Source organism: Electrona antarctica, assembly GCF_951216825.1.
Source record: "Electrona antarctica genome assembly, chromosome: 15".
NCBI lineage: Eukaryota > Metazoa > Chordata > Actinopteri > Myctophiformes > Myctophidae > Electrona > Electrona antarctica.
In genome coordinates this window covers 37,410,337-37,428,538 of record NC_136796.1, presented here as the reverse complement: position 1 = coordinate 37,428,538, position 18,202 = coordinate 37,410,337, and the positions used below count along the sequence as shown (strand labels likewise).

The 18,202-nt window shown below is 43.8% G+C and overlaps 1 protein-coding gene across 1 annotated transcript in view; it reads left to right on the top strand.

Annotated features, from left to right (window-relative positions):
• col1a2 (collagen, type I, alpha 2) overlaps positions 1-18,202 on the top strand; it is a 29,931-nt gene extending 11,729 nt beyond the window's left edge. Inside the window, exons 16-48 of the mRNA XM_079523160.1 lie at positions 1,286-1,339; positions 1,457-1,564; positions 2,052-2,105; positions 2,444-2,542; positions 3,010-3,063; positions 3,775-3,873; positions 4,200-4,253; positions 4,355-4,408; positions 4,561-4,614; positions 4,915-4,968; positions 5,590-5,634; positions 5,841-5,939; positions 6,149-6,256; positions 6,564-6,617; positions 6,716-6,769; positions 8,211-8,264; positions 8,398-8,451; positions 9,404-9,511; positions 9,692-9,745; positions 10,047-10,100; positions 10,526-10,687; positions 10,807-10,914; positions 11,343-11,450; positions 11,906-11,959; positions 12,272-12,379; positions 12,649-12,702; positions 12,811-12,918; positions 13,307-13,360; positions 13,795-13,902; positions 14,307-14,553; positions 14,872-15,056; positions 15,481-15,723; positions 16,643-18,202. Coding sequence (XP_079379286.1) covers positions 1,286-1,339; positions 1,457-1,564; positions 2,052-2,105; positions 2,444-2,542; positions 3,010-3,063; positions 3,775-3,873; positions 4,200-4,253; positions 4,355-4,408; positions 4,561-4,614; positions 4,915-4,968; positions 5,590-5,634; positions 5,841-5,939; positions 6,149-6,256; positions 6,564-6,617; positions 6,716-6,769; positions 8,211-8,264; positions 8,398-8,451; positions 9,404-9,511; positions 9,692-9,745; positions 10,047-10,100; positions 10,526-10,687; positions 10,807-10,914; positions 11,343-11,450; positions 11,906-11,959; positions 12,272-12,379; positions 12,649-12,702; positions 12,811-12,918; positions 13,307-13,360; positions 13,795-13,902; positions 14,307-14,553; positions 14,872-15,056; positions 15,481-15,723; positions 16,643-16,789 — 3,054 coding nt within the window. The 3' untranslated portion in view covers positions 16,790-18,202. The remainder of the gene's footprint in view (positions 1-1,285; positions 1,340-1,456; positions 1,565-2,051; positions 2,106-2,443; positions 2,543-3,009; positions 3,064-3,774; positions 3,874-4,199; positions 4,254-4,354; positions 4,409-4,560; positions 4,615-4,914; positions 4,969-5,589; positions 5,635-5,840; positions 5,940-6,148; positions 6,257-6,563; positions 6,618-6,715; positions 6,770-8,210; positions 8,265-8,397; positions 8,452-9,403; positions 9,512-9,691; positions 9,746-10,046; positions 10,101-10,525; positions 10,688-10,806; positions 10,915-11,342; positions 11,451-11,905; positions 11,960-12,271; positions 12,380-12,648; positions 12,703-12,810; positions 12,919-13,306; positions 13,361-13,794; positions 13,903-14,306; positions 14,554-14,871; positions 15,057-15,480; positions 15,724-16,642) is intronic.

The following is an 18,202-nucleotide window of genomic DNA, read 5'->3' as shown; positions in this document are numbered from 1 at the left end:
GAAACCAGCTCGACGTTTTGTAGCTTTGTTTGTAGCTTTTCCAGCCAGCTACAAACGTCGGATGCATCTTTGCATCTTCATCTTCCATTGATCACTGGAATATTAGTTGTTGTGGCCATAGATATATATAAGAAAGGCTAGATGGCTCACCCGCGCTCTGGCCAATGGAGAGCGACGTTGCTACGTGGCGGCCATCTTACCGAGGGGCAGCATAACATTGTGTCTATGGGCATGTACTTTTTAAATAACCATAACTTGCTCAATTTTCAACCGATTTTCGAACGGTTTGGTTTGTTATAAACGTCATAAGACGTTATAAGACGTCTGCATAGTTATATGCTTTTATACAACGTTCATAATTAAAAAAAACAACATTAAGCAGATAAGCATACTGAATCATAGCCACGTTGATAGCGTTTGTAATAAACCAACCCGTTTGTAAATCTGTCAAGATTTGAGCGAGTTATGACTATTTTTTGTTTGAGCTGCCATAGAACACACTGTACTGTAGCCCCTCAGCAAGATGGCCGCCGGGTGCACTACGCCAGAGACTCCGCCTTGAGCCATCTAGCCTTTATATATGTCTATGGTTGTGGCTCTGTCACTTCCTGCTTACGCTCAACGTCGGTTGACCGGTTTGAGACCGCCTACCTTTCATAAAGCCGCAGCACCCTGTATATATTTTAATGTATTCTTTTCACCATTAACAGGGGTTCATACATACACTATCATCAGAATTAAGTAAAGAAAACGGGTTGTGCGGAACTCTCTTTAAGCAGTTAAGAAAATGTCCCCCTGTTGTTGTTTTTTTTACACAAATCGAACCCTGACTATACATTGCACTTTATTGATCCTGCAGGAGGGTTTCAGTTGTTACAGCGACATACAGTACATAAATGTCCTAAATGATACAGAAGGACCTGATCATTAAGACCACTCACTATGCACATTGCAGCGCACAACGCGTCGCTAATGTGTCCATAATGGCCGTACAACAGCAGTGTGCAATGTATTCAGGATAGAAAAATATTTTAATAACATAGTAGAAACAGTATATAGCAATAGTAGAAACAGTACCTAAGAATATCAATAACTAAATGAAAGTATAATAATGAATGACAATTGAATGGTAGTATTGCTTGTACATGGAGAAGCTTCAGCACAACACAACAAACAGAACTGCATGCACTCCAACAGCTGGTTCTGCGTCTCCATTTCCTCACTCTTTTAATCCAGTCACCTCTTATCGATGGTTCTGACGTCTTCATTTCTTTATCCAATTCAGGGAGATCCCGGTGCAGCTGGTGTCAAGGGAGATGGCGGTGTCAAGGGAGAGCCCGTAAGTTTGAACCTTGTTCCAAAACATAATTCATGTATTCAGTTTTGTTACAATACAACGTAAACCAAAGATGTTTTTTCATATGAATAAAAAACACCTTTCTATTGTCTTGCTCAGGGACACTCCGGACCTCAGGGAACCCCCGGACCTCAGGGTGAGGAGGGTAAGCGAGGACCCACTGGCGAGCTCGGTGCCACCGGACCTTCTGGACTCCGTGGAGCTAGAGTGAGTAGAGTAGTCAATGGTGGAAAGTAACTAAGTGCATTTACTCTCAAGTTTACTTTCAGTTTACTTGAGTATTTCCAATTTTCATCTCAGAGGAATATATTTTACTCTTACTCCACTACAATTATTTAGTTACTAGTTACTTTGTAGATTGTGTTGTACAATAATATATATTCATTTCACACTTCAGCCCTATATATACAGCACATATCATATCATATTTGACAATAGCCCATCTACAAGATGCGACGCATTGTGCACTTGTACTTTTGCACTTTTATACATTTGAAAACTTCTGTAACGGGACATTCTGCATCTACCTTTGGTACTTGAAGTACATTTTGATAATCATCTACTAATGTCTGTGTGTGCGTGTGCGTGTGCGTGTGTGTGCGTGTGCGTGTGCGTGTGCGTGTGCGTGTGCGTGTGCGTGTGCGTGTGCGTGTGTGTGTGTGTGTGTGTGTGTGTGTGTGTGTCTCCCCCACAGGGTGCTGGCGGAAGCCGTGGTATGCCCGGACCCGAGGGAAGATCAGGCCCCATTGTGAGTAAACATAAACTGAGAATACGTCGGTTGAACAAGTGTGCCTCCAATAGGTTAAACATCTTAATCTAAAATATCTAAATGGCCATATACTGTAAGTGTATAAGACTGCATAGTCACTGTAGACACTGTAATCATCATGAGAGTGAACACATCTGGTGAAAGTTCAAAGCTGTTTTAACATACACCTGTTGACACCTGCTCTCCTTCCTTCTCCCTCTTTGTCTGTCTCTCTCTCTCTCTCTCTCTCTCTCTCTCTCTCTTTCTCTCTCTCTCTCTCTCTCTCTCTCTCTCTCTCTCTCTCTCTCTCTCTCTCTCTCTCTCTCTCTCTCCTTTAGGGTATGCCCGGACTCCGTGGTGCCTCTGGTGCCTCTGGTGCTCGTGGAGCCCCCGGAGATGCCGGTCGTGCTGGTGAGCCTGGTCTGACTGGCCCCAGAGTGAGTTATTGTTTTCTATTGTTTTTGTTTCATTTTGATTTGGCTTTTTTTTCTCTTCTCATCAGGAGTCTGTTTTCCGTTTTCTCTGTCAATGTAGTGAGTCATTAAGAACTTGAACCCTAGCATCCCAATTCTGGGGCCAAGATTTGGCACAAATAGCAGATGTACAAGCTCACAGCGCGTTGCAACTCGACACGTTGTGATCTTGTACATCAGCTATTTTCTGCAAAGTTAATTTGTCTAGAGTGAAAACAGGTGTGGGCTTAGTATAGAGCCTTTAATGTTAATTGGGGTTGACCGGCCACCTTAAGTGACTTGATGCAAAGATTTGTGGAAAGCAGTGCTGGCACAGAAGGTACATTGGGACACACGTTGCCCTTCGTTGGAGCGGTGTGCACCGCTCAGAAGTAACATCATCACAGTATTTTCAAGAAGATGAATCACTGATGAATATTTTATCTTTACAGGGTCTCCCAGGCAGTGCTGGAAGCGGTGGACCCCCAGGCAAGGAGGGACCTTTGGTGAGTAGTACAGCACAACTGAACTTCATTCCACACCCTAGTTCAGGGGTGGGCAACTTTGACGATGGAGAGGGCCACTATATTTCTACACTCACTCCAGAGGGCCACTATATTTCCACACTCACTCCAGAGGGCCACTATATTTCCACACTCACTCCAGAGGGCCACTATATTTCCACACTCACTCCAGAGGCCCACTATATTTCCACACTCACTCCAGAGGGCCACTATAGTTCCACACTCATTAAGTGAAGGTGGGGGGGGCCGCATGTGGCCCCCGGGCCACCAGTTTCCCATGTAGTTGCCCTAGTTAATTCATCTCTACTTCATCAGTATGGATTACAGCTACATGTGATTGATTGACTGATTGATTGATTGATTGATTGATTGATTGATTGATTGATTGATTGATTGATTGATTGATTGATTGATTGATTGATTGAAATTTGTATTCAGTTTGAAGAATGGGTACAGTTCAAAAGAAAGTACAGGTCAATACAGAAGCTGCTACTGTATGAGGACATAACCAGGAAACACTCAGAACATTTAAAGATGTACAAATATATACTTCTATGGAAAAAAGGGAAATCATATACAGTTAAAGAAAGTTCATAAAGGGGAAAAGCATACACACACACTACATTATAGTAGATATACATGCACTCCTCAATGGGATGTAATAATGGAACTTCTCTCTTCTCCCCCAATCAGGGTCCTGCTGGACAAGATGGCCGCTCTGGACCTCCCGGCCCAACTGGACCTAGAGGCCAGCCCGGAAACATTGGATTCCCCGGACCTAAGGGACCAGGAGTAAGTGGATTCAGGACAGATATTAGACAACACCATGACGTGGAGAGTAGAAGACAAACAGCATGTTCTTGCTGTTAACCCATTTTGGGCGGGAACCCCTTTTGGTGTTAGCATTATGTTATGCTTTAGCTATTGAAAAATAGCAGATCTACAAGCTCATAGCGCGCCACCGAGTGGCGCGCTACGAGCTTGTAGGTCTGCTATTTTTGAAAAATCTAAGAACCACTGACATAGAAACAGAAAACTGTCAGGATGTAGAAGACATTTTTAGAATCTGATCTCAGGTCAAAATGGTTAATCTCTCTTCTCTTTCTTTCTCTCTTCAGGGTGAGGGTGGCAAGCCTGGTGAGAAGGGATCCACTGGCGCCACTGGACTGAGAGTAAGTCCCAGTCGAGTGTCATTTATCACCAAAGCTTAGTATAGATGTATGTATCCACCTGTCACAGATAAGTCATTGTTCGCCTGTCTGCCTTCATATAGGGAGCCCCTGGCCCTGATGGCAACAACGGTGCCGGTGGTGCCGGTGGACTTATGGTGAGTATTAGAATTTCTAATCTTGCATTTAATGAGTAGTTGCTCTTCTGACCGATGACCACACTGTAACCGTCTGCATGTCATTCTTCCCTGTGATAATCTTTGGTCTTTTCTCTCCCTCTCTCCCTCTCTCTCTCTCTCTTTGCTTTCAGGGTAATGCTGGTGAGAAGGGAGAGCAGGGATCCGGTGGAGCTCCTGGCTTCCAGGTTTGAATACGTTATCTGTCTTCAATCAAAAATAGTTAATCTATCAGATTAAAAAGCACGTTGCATCGTGATAGAGAACACTTTGTTTATTCGTTGAAATAGAACAACGTTCTGAATATTCAGTCAGGGAACTCAGACAGGCCTCTCGGGCCACCCGTCTACCTCACTTAAACCAAGTAAAGAAAAGTAAACGCCAGTGATATTCCATTATGATGAATTACAATAATACAGTATGCTTGTCTTTGATGTAAGTATGGTTATGCAAGCAGTGTTATTGATTTTGTCTTTGATATCTTACAGGGACTGCCTGGCCCCTCTGGACCATCTGGTGAGGGTGGCAAGCCCGGAGACAGAGTGAGTATGGCACACATACTCACACACTGCTTTACAAAGGGCGGCTGTAGCTCAGGAGGTAGAGCAGGTCGTCCAATGATCCCTGGGTTGGCGGTTCGAATCCTGGCTCCTCCTCCTGTCTACATGTCAAAGTGTCCTTGGGCAAGACACTGAACCCCACATTGCCTCCAGTGGTTGCCACCATTGGTGTGTGAATGTGGCAAGGATGCTGGCGTTGCCTGTTTGCTGCTTCACCTCCCAATGTATGAATGTTTGGGCTTTGAGCACTTGAAAAAGCGCTATAAAAATGCAGTTCATTTACAAAGAGATCCTTTTATTTTGGTCTCGAGTAGCGAGTCCACTATTGTTGTCGTCATTTTTCCCGGGGCCGTTTGCCCTCTGGGCTGTGACGTCATGTGGGTCAACGCATCATCATCGAGTAGAGAGCTACTCGAGCCCACACTGTTTCTTCAGGAACAGTATTTTCTAATTATTTTTAATAACCATAAGAGTATATTGCTGATAACACTGTAGGAATCAAGTCTTCATACAAATGCCATTGCTGTGTAATGTAGGAACCACAGCTAATATTTATACTAAATTGTTTTCCGTCTCTAACCAACTGTTCTCTTGTCTCTATAGGGTGTCCCAGGAGACCAGGGTGTTTCTGGACCTGCTGGTGGCAAGGTAAAATAGATCCACCTGTTTTCGTCTCATAATCCCATCATTCCATAATCCCTTGCTTGTTTTCTCTAGTTTGCATACATCACGCATAAAAATGCACCATTCACACATAAATGCACCATTTTCAAACATCAGACAATACTGCGTCCCTCTTTACATTGTTCAGACAGAAAGATAAATCATGTTCGTGTGTGTGTGTGTCCGTGCAGGGAGAGCGTGGTAATCCCGGTGTTGCTGGATCCACTGGATCTCAGGGATCCATTGGATCTCGTGGACCTGCTGGAGCCCCAGGACCCGATGGTGGCAAGGTAAGATTATTGTCCTGGCGATAAAGGGCGTTTGTAACTTAAAAAAATAAATAAAATAAAAAGGACTCGTAGAGATAGTACTCTGCGCCTGAAAACAAATACGGGAAATCGTGCGTTTTGGTACCTGCAGAGCACTACCAGTGAAGCTCATGTTTGATGGGCGGAGAAGGAAGTAAGGAACCATAATCTTTGCTGTGTTGTGTTTCCAGGGAGAGCCCGGCGGTGCTGGACTTGGCGGAGCCGCTGGACACCAGGGCGCCGGTGGAATGCCCGGTGAGCGTGGAGCTGGTGGTACTCCTGGAGGAAAGGGAGAGAAGGTATGTCCAGTCAAATGTCCTCTATATAAAAATTAAAAAATCTTCTACATTCTCTAATTGTGTAGTCTTGTAAATTAAGTAATGCAGATGTTTAAACAATAATGTAACTATCTACATTCTACTGCAGAGGTTTATCCCACATGCAGTGCTATAAATATGGCAACACAGAGTTAGACCCATTCTCTGGGTAGTTTAGTTCTCTGTTCTAGTTGGAGACCAATTAGCTTTCTGTTCTGTCAGATTTGAACCTGCTTTGTCAAACCACTCATTTTAATCTGTGTCTGTCTTGTCTGTCTGTCACCTATAGGGAGAGGGAGGCCACAGAGGACCTGAGGGCAACCATGGAAGAGATGGACAACGTGTAAGTTAATTAAATTGTGCACAGAGAAACCATTGTAATTCCATCCAATAATGATTGGACTGTACCAATAAGACCTTTGGTCCCGTCTCTTTTTCTAGGGTATGCCTGGACCCGGTGGACCCCCCGGACCTGCTGGTGCCAATGGTGACAAGGTGAGAAGTCCTTACTTATATATATATATATATATCACTCACCTTCACCTTGAAAATAATCAAAAGATGTGTGTTTTTCGGATCCCCGAAAAACACACGTTTTTCGGGGATCTCATTGAAAGTGCAATGGTGAATTTTGGTGGTGGTCTAAAAATGTCTAAGCATCTACTGTAGATCCTCCATAATGGTAGAGAAACTCCTGCAAATGAGAACAATATTAGGGACAAGGGTATACCATCAAAACATTTCTCATTTTTGTAACGAGCCAAGCTTTGAAATAGCTCGACCCCCTTGAGTGAATATTCCTCTCATCCTTCATTAGAAAAATGCACAAATCCCCCCCCCTCCCCACACACAATATCTGAAGCAGTAACCTTAGTACTGCCATCTACTGGCTGTTTTGTAGTACTACACCAATTGTGTTGAGGGAATGGAAAGGGAAAGTGAAAGTGTATTATATATCATATAAAACAATAAAGTATTCAACAATTTATTTCTACAAATCCCTTTATTGATTTTGCACAGAAAAGGAAAAACAATAATTTATAAAGATGTTTTACAAAGTGGTCTGTAATTTTCTGAGACACAACATAAATGACTCCCTAACCCTAAACAATTTCTCTTTTCTGTTTCATATGCAATTTAAGAATTTGCAATATACAAATTAAGTATTTGTGGTCAATGAATTAGGTTGAGTTAGGTGCCAAACAGGAGTGATGGTAGGGTGAGGACTGAGGATAGATGATTCCATAGTATCATCTTCTACTGTCTGGACTGAGGATAGATGATTCCATAGTATCATCTTCTACTGTCTGGACTGAGGATAGATGATTCCATAGTATCATCTTATGCCCTAGCTTCTACTGTCCGGACTGAGGAACTGCCTTACTATGGTTCAGTGAGGAACCACACTAATTATACTTGGTGCTGATGGCTCCGCTCTTTTAAGATCTTCCCTGATTTAGGACACTGGAATCATTACGGCCTGAGTCTCAGTTGTCAGTCTGTTGATCGAATGCTAAGCTAAATCAGAGAATGCAAATGCATTCTCCCATGAGTAAACAAGATCGGGCCCAAGCAAGACATTGGATCAGTTCATCATGGAAAGCAAAACATTGCATTTCAGTTCAACGTTAGAGCCATACAGACATTGATCTTCAGTATAACCTTTGAGCCATGCGAGACTCTGAACTAGAAAAGGTGGAGGCTGGGGTGGTAGAGGCCAAGCAGCAGCAGCAGCAGTGAAAGAAATGGTGAACAAGATAATGAGGAAGCCATTATTTGTAGTTGTGGAATAAATGGATCAATGGCGAAATTGAATTATCATTCAATTGTAATGTGATCGATTCCTCTTCCATCATTACTTTTCCATTAATTCCGTCAACAGTCCGGGTTCTAGTGTTGTTCATCCTCTGATGATCCTTATTATTTTATCCTCCAGGGAGAGATTGGTTCCTTCGGACCTTCCGGCCCTGCTGGTCTTCGTGGACCTTCTGTAAGTAACACGCACGCACACACACACAAATTTTGAATTCACGACTTTTACTTTATTGATACTTACTTTACTTTAGAGTAAAAAAAATGTGAGCACTTTTTTCACCACTGCTGACACTGCCTTTCTTCCTCAGGGAGAGCGTGGAGAGGGTGGACCTGCTGGAGCTAATGGATTCGCCGGAAGCCCTGTAAGTTGTTAGCCAATGACCAGACACAGGATATCATATCACCTATAGGGCATTGGCTCCAAGAAAAGCATTGGCTCCAAGAAAAGCATTGGCTCCAAGAAAAGCATTGGCTCCAAGAAAAGCATTGGCTCCAAGAAAAGCAAAAAATAAAGGACCGATAAAAATGTGTTCCGCGATCCACAAATGGGAGTGTTTGGGAAGCAGTGACCTATAGGATCATCAGCATCATCCAGACACTAGATCCCTCCCCACCACACACACACAATACAAGACCATAATGACCCAAGACTCTTCAGCATCATCCAGAGAGTAGATCCCTCCACACCACACACACAACACAAGACCCTAATGACCCAAGACTCTTCAGCATCATCCAGAGACTAGATCCCTCCCCACCACACACACAACACAAGACCCTAATGACCGAAGACTCTTCAGCATCATCCAGAGAGTAGATCCCTCCCCACCACACACACGACACAAGACCCTAATGACCGAAGACTCTTCAGCATCATCCAGAGAGTAGATCCCTCCCCACCACACACACGACACAAGACCCTAATGACCCAAGACTCTTCAGCATCATCCAGAGAGTAGATCCCTCCCCACCACACACACAACACAAGACCCTAATGACCGAAGACTCTTCAGCATCATCCAGAGACTAGATCCTTCCCCACCACACACACAACACAAGACCCTAATGACCGAAGACTCTTCAGCATCATCCAGAGAGTAGATCCCTCCCCACCACACACACAACACAAGACCCTAATGACCGAAGACTCTTCAGCATCATCCAGAGACTAGATCCCTCCCCACCACACACACAACACAAGACCATAATGACCCAAGACTCTTCAGCATCATCCAGAGACTAGATCCCTCCCCACCACACACACACACAACACAAGACCATAATGACCCGGGCCTCTCGCTGCTTCTCCCACAGGGTGCTGACGGTCAGGCTGGACGCAGAGGAGAGCGCGGACCTGGTGGTGGAAAGGGAGATGTTGGCGGCGCTGGCCCTGCCGGACCCGCTGGACAGTCTGGACCCTCTGTTAGTATAACACACACACACACACACACACACACACACACATGGAAATGGCATTGATCTTAAGATCTGATATTAAACATGATACAATCCACGAGAATGCACACATTAACACTGGTGTCCATTTTGATAAAGTTGTGTGACTTAATTACTTAAACAGTGTTTTTCTTTTTTCCCATCTAGGGCCCCTCTGGACCTGCTGGCCCCCCTGGTGCCCGTGGTGACGCTGGCCCATCTGTAAGGACCCATATATACTGTATTATACGCATATAAAATCATAATTAACATTATGCTACATAAATATTAGACATTAAATTATACGAATCTTTATATTGTTAGAAACTATGAAGGGAGTTCCATCCCTTCATAGTTTAGTACATATTATGAAATAGACCATATTTATGGGAGCATTTTAGTTACATGCACGTTCTCAGAATTTGAACAGAGGTTTTGCTGTGTGCTATGTGTGTGTGTGTGTGTGTGTGTGTGTGTGTGTGTGTGTGTGTGTGTGTGTGTGTGTGTGTGTTTGTGATATCAGGGCCTGACTGGTTTCCCTGGTGCTGGTGGCCGTGTTGGAACTCCTGGACCTTCTGTGAGTAAATGCTTTCAGTATTGGCGGATAATTTGCCATCTTAACGATGATCAATGTAAACACAGACACGCTACACCTCGCTCTTTATTCATGACTTACCATCATATCGTTTGTTTCACACATTATATTCAGATAATGGAATTTGAAGGTTTAATTATAATTATGATCCGATATTTATATTTTCATAGAACACTTATGCCATATCACAATAGTACAATATCCCAAATCACAGACAATACCCAGTCTAATATCACGATGATAGGGATATAATATTGATACTAGGGATGTCCCGATCACGTTTCTCTTGCTTGATCATTTGAAAATGTGATCGATTTCCGATCACGTGATGGGATCGGGACAACCCTATTATGCATCCATTTCTACACGCTCTGTATTTGGGACTCAAATCCCTCTCCCCCTCACAGGGTATCATCGGTGCTCCTGGTCCCCTCGGTCCTCAAGGCAAGGACGGTCCTCGTGGTCTTCGCGGTGACGTTGGACCCGGCGGGCCTTCTGGAGAGCAGGGTATGGTTGGACCAGCCGGTCTTGCTGGAGACAAGGGAGCCAGCGGAGAGGGTGGCGCTTCTGTAAGTGTCAGCGGACAGTGCAACCATCAAGCGTTCTGAGACATTCAATGAGAGTTTGTGGAAGTGGTTGATGTATGTATATGTGACAGTATTCTGCTATTGGTGTTGTTTCTGTGTAGGGAGCTCCTGGTACCTCCGGACCTCAGGGTCAGCTTGGACCTGGAGGATTCGTTGGTCTGCCCGGCGCCAGAGGAGATCGCGGTGTTCCTGGCGGTGCTGGTGGCCCCGTAAGTACTCCAAAAAATGCACAAAAAGTACACAATGACCCGCACACCGTCTGCACTTTATTTAAGCAACGTTTCGGTCAAAGACCTTCTTAGAGTACAACATCCACACGGACAGGTGCACTGCATCAGTGTTGAGTTCGTTGACTAAAACCATGACCGAAAATGTTCATAGACTATCGTTTTTTCACTGAAGAAAACTACACGACAACTAAATAAAAGCTAAGCTATGATGACCGAGACTGAGATGAAATATACTGACAATGTCGTCAACAAATGAGAACTATAGACTAAAATGTTACGGAGGGACTAGTGGAGAAGAGATCCGACCACAAGACAAGTCATTAAATCACAAAATGTGAGTACTTTTTCCACCACTGCTTGTCGGTTCATATCAGTGAACCCTGTGGTCGTCTGTGCTCCATCCACAGGGAGAGGCTGGTAGAGTTGGACCCGCTGGATCCGGAGGACCCCGTGGGCCTGCTGGAAACATTGGCATGCCTGGCATGACCGGACCTCAGGGAGAGGCTGGACGTGAGGTAAGACCCGCTGTTACACCCCCCCCAAAGACCTGCTGCCGTCATCCTAGCCACTGTTAGATCCTGTAACTCAGTGGTCTTTAAAACCCTTTTCTCATCAAGATCCATTTGCTGATTAGCCTATCAGACCCCAAAACTAAAGAATATTTTGTTGTCATTGGATAAGGTTTTGTCCACAATTCCATGCGGTATTGAATGTTAGGGAGATAACAGGCAAACGTTGATCAAAAATAACAGTCCTTGTCTTGTAAATTAACTAATTAACAATAGTTTTACTCTTGAGAGTGTAAAATGAAACCAAATGGACCCGTCCATTTGGTTTCATTTTACACTCTCAAGAGTAAAGATTTAGCGGTTTTGAAGGAGTCAAGGGATTCAACATAATGGTTGGTTAATTTAACTAATATCATTGTAACCTCGAGCTGAATGTAAAATAAATTGTGTGCCATCCACAGGGTGCTACTGGTAACGATGGACCCCCCGGCCGCCCCGGTGTTGCTGGATTCAAGGTAATCAGAATCAACTCGTCGGAATCAACTTCATTGTCACACCTTTACTGTCATTAAGCTATCAGAGGACATATAGAAACACACACACGCACATGCACACGCACACGCTCACACACACACACACACACACACACACACACACACACACACACACACACACACACACACACACACACACACACACACACACACACACACACATTTTAGGCCTGCTTACAACACATGTTTTAGGCCTACATTACAAACCCCTCTTACCATTAACTTAGGCTCACTTTGTTGGACCAAAACCAATTTTGCTACTCTTTGTCACAGGGAGACCGTGGTGAGCAAGGTTCCGGCGGAGCAATGGGAATGGCAGGTGCTCCTGGACCCGCAGGACCTACTGGAGGCGCTGGCCGAGGCGGAAACCGTGGAGAGGCTGTGAGTACCGAAACCAAAAACCTTAAATCCATAATCCATACTCCATTATCCGTTTTTGAGATACATTATAGTTTACAGTATAGTGTCATGCTATGTTTGTTACTGAGAGTGTATACAAATATAACCTAAATTAAATATACGTTCAATAAATATTACATTTTGTGCCCTCTCAGAGTTACAGTAACACTGAGGATTTTTTACCGTGTCGATAGAAACTAATGTGGTTTCCTCCACTGTACTTTCCACTGATCAACTGATTCTTCCACCAGGGTCCAAATGGACAAGCTGGACCCGCTGGAGTCGCTGGTGCTAGAGGTGGACCTGTAAGTACCGCCACATACAAGATATATACATTGGTACTTTTTTGTATAGCATGCCGTCATCCAATTTGGTCATGTGTCTGAGCACACCTGTGTGTGTGTGTTCTGTAGGGACCCGCTGGACCTCGTGGTGAGAAGGGAGGTGCTGGAGAGAAGGGAGAGAGAGGCATGAAGGGACTTCGTGGACATGGCGGTCTCCAGGGAATGCCTGGAATGAACGTGAGTGGCTGCTTGCACACACTCACACACTGAATTTTATGTTCAACACATCCCAGCACACTCAAATATCTAAAATGTTTCAAAACGGTTCTTTTTCAAAAAAATAGAAAACGAATGGACTCCCGCACACTGTCTTCAAATGCAGTGAAATAGTTTGTTAGGGAACCAGCAACGTTTCGGCCATATATCAAAAAATAGAAAACAATAATCTGTGTTCCAATGGATTCAATCGCAAGCTCTTGTAAATACTTGTCATTGGCTCAATATTTATAAAACCCCCAAAGTCAGAATTAACCACTTTCACATTCACTTTCAAATGATTGTTTCAATATAGGGCAATGCAATCAATGTTTTGTTAATGCACTGCTATGTCTCGCTCTCCTCACAGGGACCTTCCGGTGACTCTGGATCTGCTGGCCCCTCCGGACCCGCTGGACCTAGAGTGAGTAGAAAACGCCTCTCACTCACAATCACGGCGGTCACCTCCTAATGTATAATAATATTACCGGAAACACACAGAGAGCTAGCCCTGAATGAACACAAGAGCTAGCCCTGAAGGACCATAACAGGTAGGGAACGTTGAGAGTGTACAAATGGAACCAAATCCATTTGGAGTTACGGGTGTCATTGCAAATAAAACATTTGAGAACCACTAGTACTACTAGTGCACTCCTAATGTGCCACTGTGTCATAGTAAACACGTGTCATACATATTTTGAAGAAAAATGGATACTTCATTCAGTAATAAGATGGGACATATTGATGACCCCTGATGATGATGATTAGGCTGTTTATAGCCACATGCTATGAGACAAGTTAGCTTGATGATGAGATGAGATGACGAGACTGTTTCTGCCTCTATCTTCTCCTGTTTAGGGCCCTGCTGGACCCCATGGACCCGTCGGTAAGGATGGTAGAGCTGGTGGCCATGGAACTATTGGTGCTCCTGGTTCCCGTGGACCCAATGGATACGTTGGACCCGCTGTGAGTATACTTCTACGTTGTTCTAGTCTCTTTAGTCTTTACACACAGGATAATAAGGACAATTATATGGAACTGCAGACTCTCTCCCAATCTTACGCTGTAGTCTGAAAACTCACCTCTTTAGACTCCATCTTAGCCCGTAGCACTTGCCTTAGCCTCGACAACCATACAGGCGTATGCAAAGGCTAAACTTATGTAATTTAGATAGCATATTATGTAGACATAGCACTCTATAGCGTATACTCATAGTTTCATTGTACAGATATACTGCTGTTAGATGGATGTTAGGTTCTTAGCTTGCTTATGTTCCCTTGATGACTATTTATATTTGATGTATTACCATGTGTTGTTCTTGCTTACTGTAAGTGGCTCTGGACTAAACCCGCTGTGTGCCTGACCCTCAGGGTCCTCCCGGATCTCCCGGTCTTCCCGGACCCGCTGGCCCTGCCGGTGGCGGATATGACGTCTCCGGTGGATACGACGAGTACAGGGCCGACCAGCCCGCCCTGAGAGCCAAGGACTACGAGGTGGACGCCACCATCAAGTCCCTCAACTCTCAGATCGAGAACCTGCTCACCCCCGAGGGATCCAGAAAGAACCCCGCCCGCACCTGCCGTGACATCAAGCTCGGACACCCCGAGTGGACCAGTGGTAAGTCGTTGTTGTGGAACTCTTGTTTGAGTGGCCGATATAGCCCGCAACTATTGGAATCTAGTACCTTAGGGATGTCCCGACTCCCCAATATTCAAAATCACAGACAAATATCCAGTCTAATATCATGATATGGATATAATATTGATACTAGGGATGTCCCGATCACGTTTCTTTTCTCCTGATCCGATTCCGATCATTTGAAAATGACGTGATCGGCCCCGATTCACGTGAATGGATCGGGACAACCCTAGAGTGCTTACAAATGTGTATGTGTGCCAAAAACTGATTTCCCTATCCCCTCTGTCTTCTCTGTAGGAATGTACTGGATCGACCCCAACCAGGGCTGCAGCTCCGACGCCATCAAGGTCTTCTGCAACTTCGCCACCCGCGAGACTTGCATCTCGGCACAACCCGAGAGCATTGCTCAGAAGAACTGGTACAGAACCACTCAGGCCAAGAAGCACGTCTGGTTCGGAGAGACCATCAATGGCGGCACTGAGGTGAGACCCCACACACACACAGGAAGCAGATTGATTGGCTAATCTCTTAACAGTACATTCACTGATTGGCTAGCCATAATCTGACAGAGTTGACATTTTTTTAATCCCTAAATCCATTACCATATATACCTACATTTCCTCTCCTGTTCATTGGGCAAACGTACTTACACATACAGCCAAGCCAACTATATACATACATACATCACACCCGTGTGAACTGAGTGGTGTAAGGTCACACGGGTCTGACGTAATTAAATCATGTCTGACGTAATGAAATCACACCCGGGTGAACAGGGTGTAGCAACCAGGGTGTAGCAACCATGCTCATTTTTTCTGCACTAACAAAGCCAGTTGTAGGAGTGGTTTACACCACTCAAAAAGACAATATTTAAACATTAATTTTGAGCTTCTCTGCCCCCTGCAGTTCGCCTACAACGACGAGACTCTGAGCCCCCAGAGCATGGCCACGCAGCTGGCCTTCATGCGCCTGCTGTCCAACCAGGCCAGCCAGAACATCACGTACCACTGCAAAAACAGCGTGGCGTACATGGACGACCAGAGCGGCAACCTGAAGAAGGCCGTGCTGCTCCAGGGCTCCAACGACGTAGAGCTGAGAGCCGAGGGCAACAGCCGCTTCACCTTCTCCGTGCTGGAAGATGGCTGCACTGTGAGTATAGGCCTACTGTGGAACAAACAACTGTGGGATGGCTTTTTGATTTAAATAGTACATCTCTGCTGTCGGAAAGAAACGGCCTAACTCCATAATGTTCATTTTTCATTTCCTGAAACATTTTCAGGAGATGAAGAAAACCCTTTATTTTGAAAACAAAGCAATGCTGCCTCATCAAAGTTGGTGTTGTGACTTATATTGTCAATTACTATCATGAGACGGGGAGAGGTGGTGGAGTTAATTGCTTTAGCAGACAGTTTGAGATGTAAAAACCTCAAAATTGGAGTTAGGTGGTTTCCTCCTGACAGCAACAGTTATAGAGATATAACATGAATTAATACTAATACATATTCCTGTAAAAGTGCCAGCTTGGCAAATTTTTAACTGTAGTCATTGGGCTTAAAAAAAAAACACTTCATAAGCACAAACACAAACACTTTAAAACAAGGAAAACAATACATAAAACAAAGCATGCTTCAGATTACAGAGTATGGCGGTCACACACTTCAAAAGGGAAATGTGTGTCAAGTCTTGTCAGACTGTCCCATGTGTGAGCTGCTCATAGGTATTCGGGCCTAGTGTGTCTATCATCACTTGTTTCTGTAGAGCCAAGCCATGCAGAATCTTATATCTGTACATTTTATAATATTAATAATATTACGGCTTAATGAATTATGATTTTTTATATCATATAAGTTGAACGTTGCCATCATAATTTGTAAGATTAGAATGAATTGTTAGATATTTATTTCAGAAACCACTGGCAGCTTTTCTCCGGAAGCACAGACATTAGGTGTGAGATTGTGTGTTGAGCACTTGTTTTTGGGGGCGTGTAAATTAGCATGTACAGTATGTTGATTTGACAGGCTACAGTGCGCTATTGTGAAAAACAAAATGTCTTCCTTTCCCTCTACAGAGACACACTGGTGAATGGAGCAAGACAGTCATCGAGTACAGAACGAATAAACCATCTCGCCTGCCCATCCTTGACATTGCACCTTTGGACATTGGAGGCGCTGATCAGGAGTTTGGTTTGGACATTGGCCCAGTCTGTTTCAAATAAATAGACTCATCATGATAAATTAACACCAACAAAAAAAAAAGAGAGAAAGAAAGAAAAAAAACCAAATCCCTGCCCCTTCTTTCCCGTGTTGTTTTTGTACTGAATGCTGATCTCTCTCTCTCTGCACATCCACTTGCTTAAGCTGGGCAACTATCGGAAAGGACTGAAAGGACTGAAAGGAACGTTTGTGCAATGCAAATTAATACAGCCACCCAAAGGGACGCGGGATAACACCTTGTGGGACGACATGTCATCCTTTTGTAAAAAATAAAAGAAGTGTAATAAAAACGCTGAAAGTATGCATCACGTTGTGGTCTTTGTATATATCTTCCAACAAGGAGGTTTAGAACCACAATTTCCACGAAAAAAAAAGGTTTAAACTACCTCATGCCTGTACTAAGAAAATACTATCGACATAACGTGGGTCCACAACCAACATGTTATGAATGCTAAGGCTTCAAGATATTGCCCTGTATCAGAAGGTTCTTTTTAAGCCTAATTTACACTTTTTTCTTTTTGCATGACAGCGGTGTTCTCTTGAGATATGTTCATTTTCGGCGAACAGCACATTCATGCGACAAAGTCTAACTTAGGCTTTACTTGAAGCAGAAATCTATGGTGCTATAATGCAGCTGTGGAGGAAACCACCACTTGTATTGATTTGTATTGACTTCTGAAGAGTCGTGCACAGGTCCCCCCCCGATGATCCCCCATTTCAAGCAGGTGGACATGTTCCTGATGTCTGGTTTTTGTTTTGTTTAGATTTGTTCAAATTTTTTGTCTTGAAGGTTTTCTCTCTGTTCAGGCTTTTTGCTCTTCAAGTTCCACATCCAGTGTTCATACTGACAGCACATATTTCATCCAATTCTGAATGGATTCTCTTCTCTTTTTGCGTCTCTCTCTCTCTCTCTCTCTCTCGCTCTCCCTCTCTCTCTCTCTCTCTCTCTCTCTCTCTCACGCTCTCTCCCTCCCTCTCAAAAAAGACAACACCTGAACACCACAAAGTTTATTGTACCTATTTTGTATATGTGAGATGTTTAAATAAATTGTGAAAAGTTCTGAAATAAAGCATGTCCAATGTTCCAAAACACACCATTTAGTGACGTAAGTGCTTTCCTGTTTGGATTACAGCATTAATTCAGGTTAGAGTTGATCAATTGTCACCATCTTTTGGTTACTGTCTATGGTTTGGCAAATGGTTTTACATATATTTTGACTGGAACATCTATTGTTGGAAGCACATCCATATTTCTATATTTCAAATATATGTACAGTACAACTCTGTTTACACTGTCCATGCCAATGTCTGATTACTAACTTCCAATGTTTCTTGTAAATATTTGTCCTCTTGTTTTGTTTTGCTTTCCTTGCATAATACAGCTTTTGCATCCAAATAAATTGGTGTGATTTGGA